The 739-nt window shown below is 64.0% G+C and overlaps 1 protein-coding gene across 1 annotated transcript in view; it reads right to left on the bottom strand.

The window, feature by feature from the left end:
- Window positions 1-273, bottom strand: part of MPND (MPN domain containing) — a gene marked incomplete at its 5' end in the record, with an annotated part of 4513 nt that extends 4240 nt beyond the window's left edge. Inside the window, one exon of the mRNA XM_042817661.1 lies at window positions 30-273. Coding sequence (XP_042673595.1) covers window positions 30-273 — 244 coding nt within the window. The remainder of the gene's footprint in view (window positions 1-29) is intronic.
- Between the last annotated feature and the right edge of the window lie 466 nt (window positions 274-739).

Here is a 739-nt window from a genome sequence, read left to right as displayed (position 1 = left end):
CCCCCCCCCCCCGTCCCCGCTGCCCTCACCAGGTAGTAGATGGAAAGGACCCCCCGCCCCGCTTCCAGCAGCCCGTCACGCAGCAGCACGCGCAGAGTGATGCCCCGACGTGTCAGCACGGCCCCCCGGGGTCCCCCCGCTGCCCTGGCCCCACTGTCAGGTTCCGGCTCGGCCTCATCCAGCCCCGGCTCCAGCTCATCCTCCTCCTCCTCTGCGCACTCATCCCCGCTTGGGGAGGCGGCCGCCAGAGCTGTGGGGTGGCAGGGACAGAGCCTGCGTCACCCCCAAGGCGAGTGGGGGAACCCCAGCTCTTGGGACAGAGCCTTTGGGTGACCCCAACCACGGGGGGGAAATGAGGACGTTGGGGGTGTGAACATAGAGGGGATGAGAGGGGATGTGGGGATATGGGGGACACAGGGGGTACAGGGGGATACAGGGGGACAGCAACACGGGGATATGGGGATTTGGGGACATAGGGATGTAGGATGATGGAGATATGGGGGCGTGAGGATGTAAGGAAATGAGAATAAAGGGGTGTGGGGATATGGGATGCAGGGACACAGGGACACGGGGATGTGGGACACAGGGACATGAGGATACAGGGATATGGGGACATGATACAGGGGTATGGGGATGGGGTGATGAGGGGATATGGGGACACGAGGATACGGGGACGTGGGGACACAGCGATACAGGGACACAGCGACTGGGGAAATGGGGCCATGAGGGCATGGGGACA

The sequence above is a fragment of the Centrocercus urophasianus genome, unplaced genomic scaffold, assembly GCF_019232065.1.
Source record: "Centrocercus urophasianus isolate 14NV4802_14NV808 unplaced genomic scaffold, USGS_Curo_1.0 seq_168, whole genome shotgun sequence".
NCBI lineage: Eukaryota > Metazoa > Chordata > Aves > Galliformes > Phasianidae > Centrocercus > Centrocercus urophasianus.
This window is presented reverse-complemented; position numbering and strand designations above follow the sequence as displayed.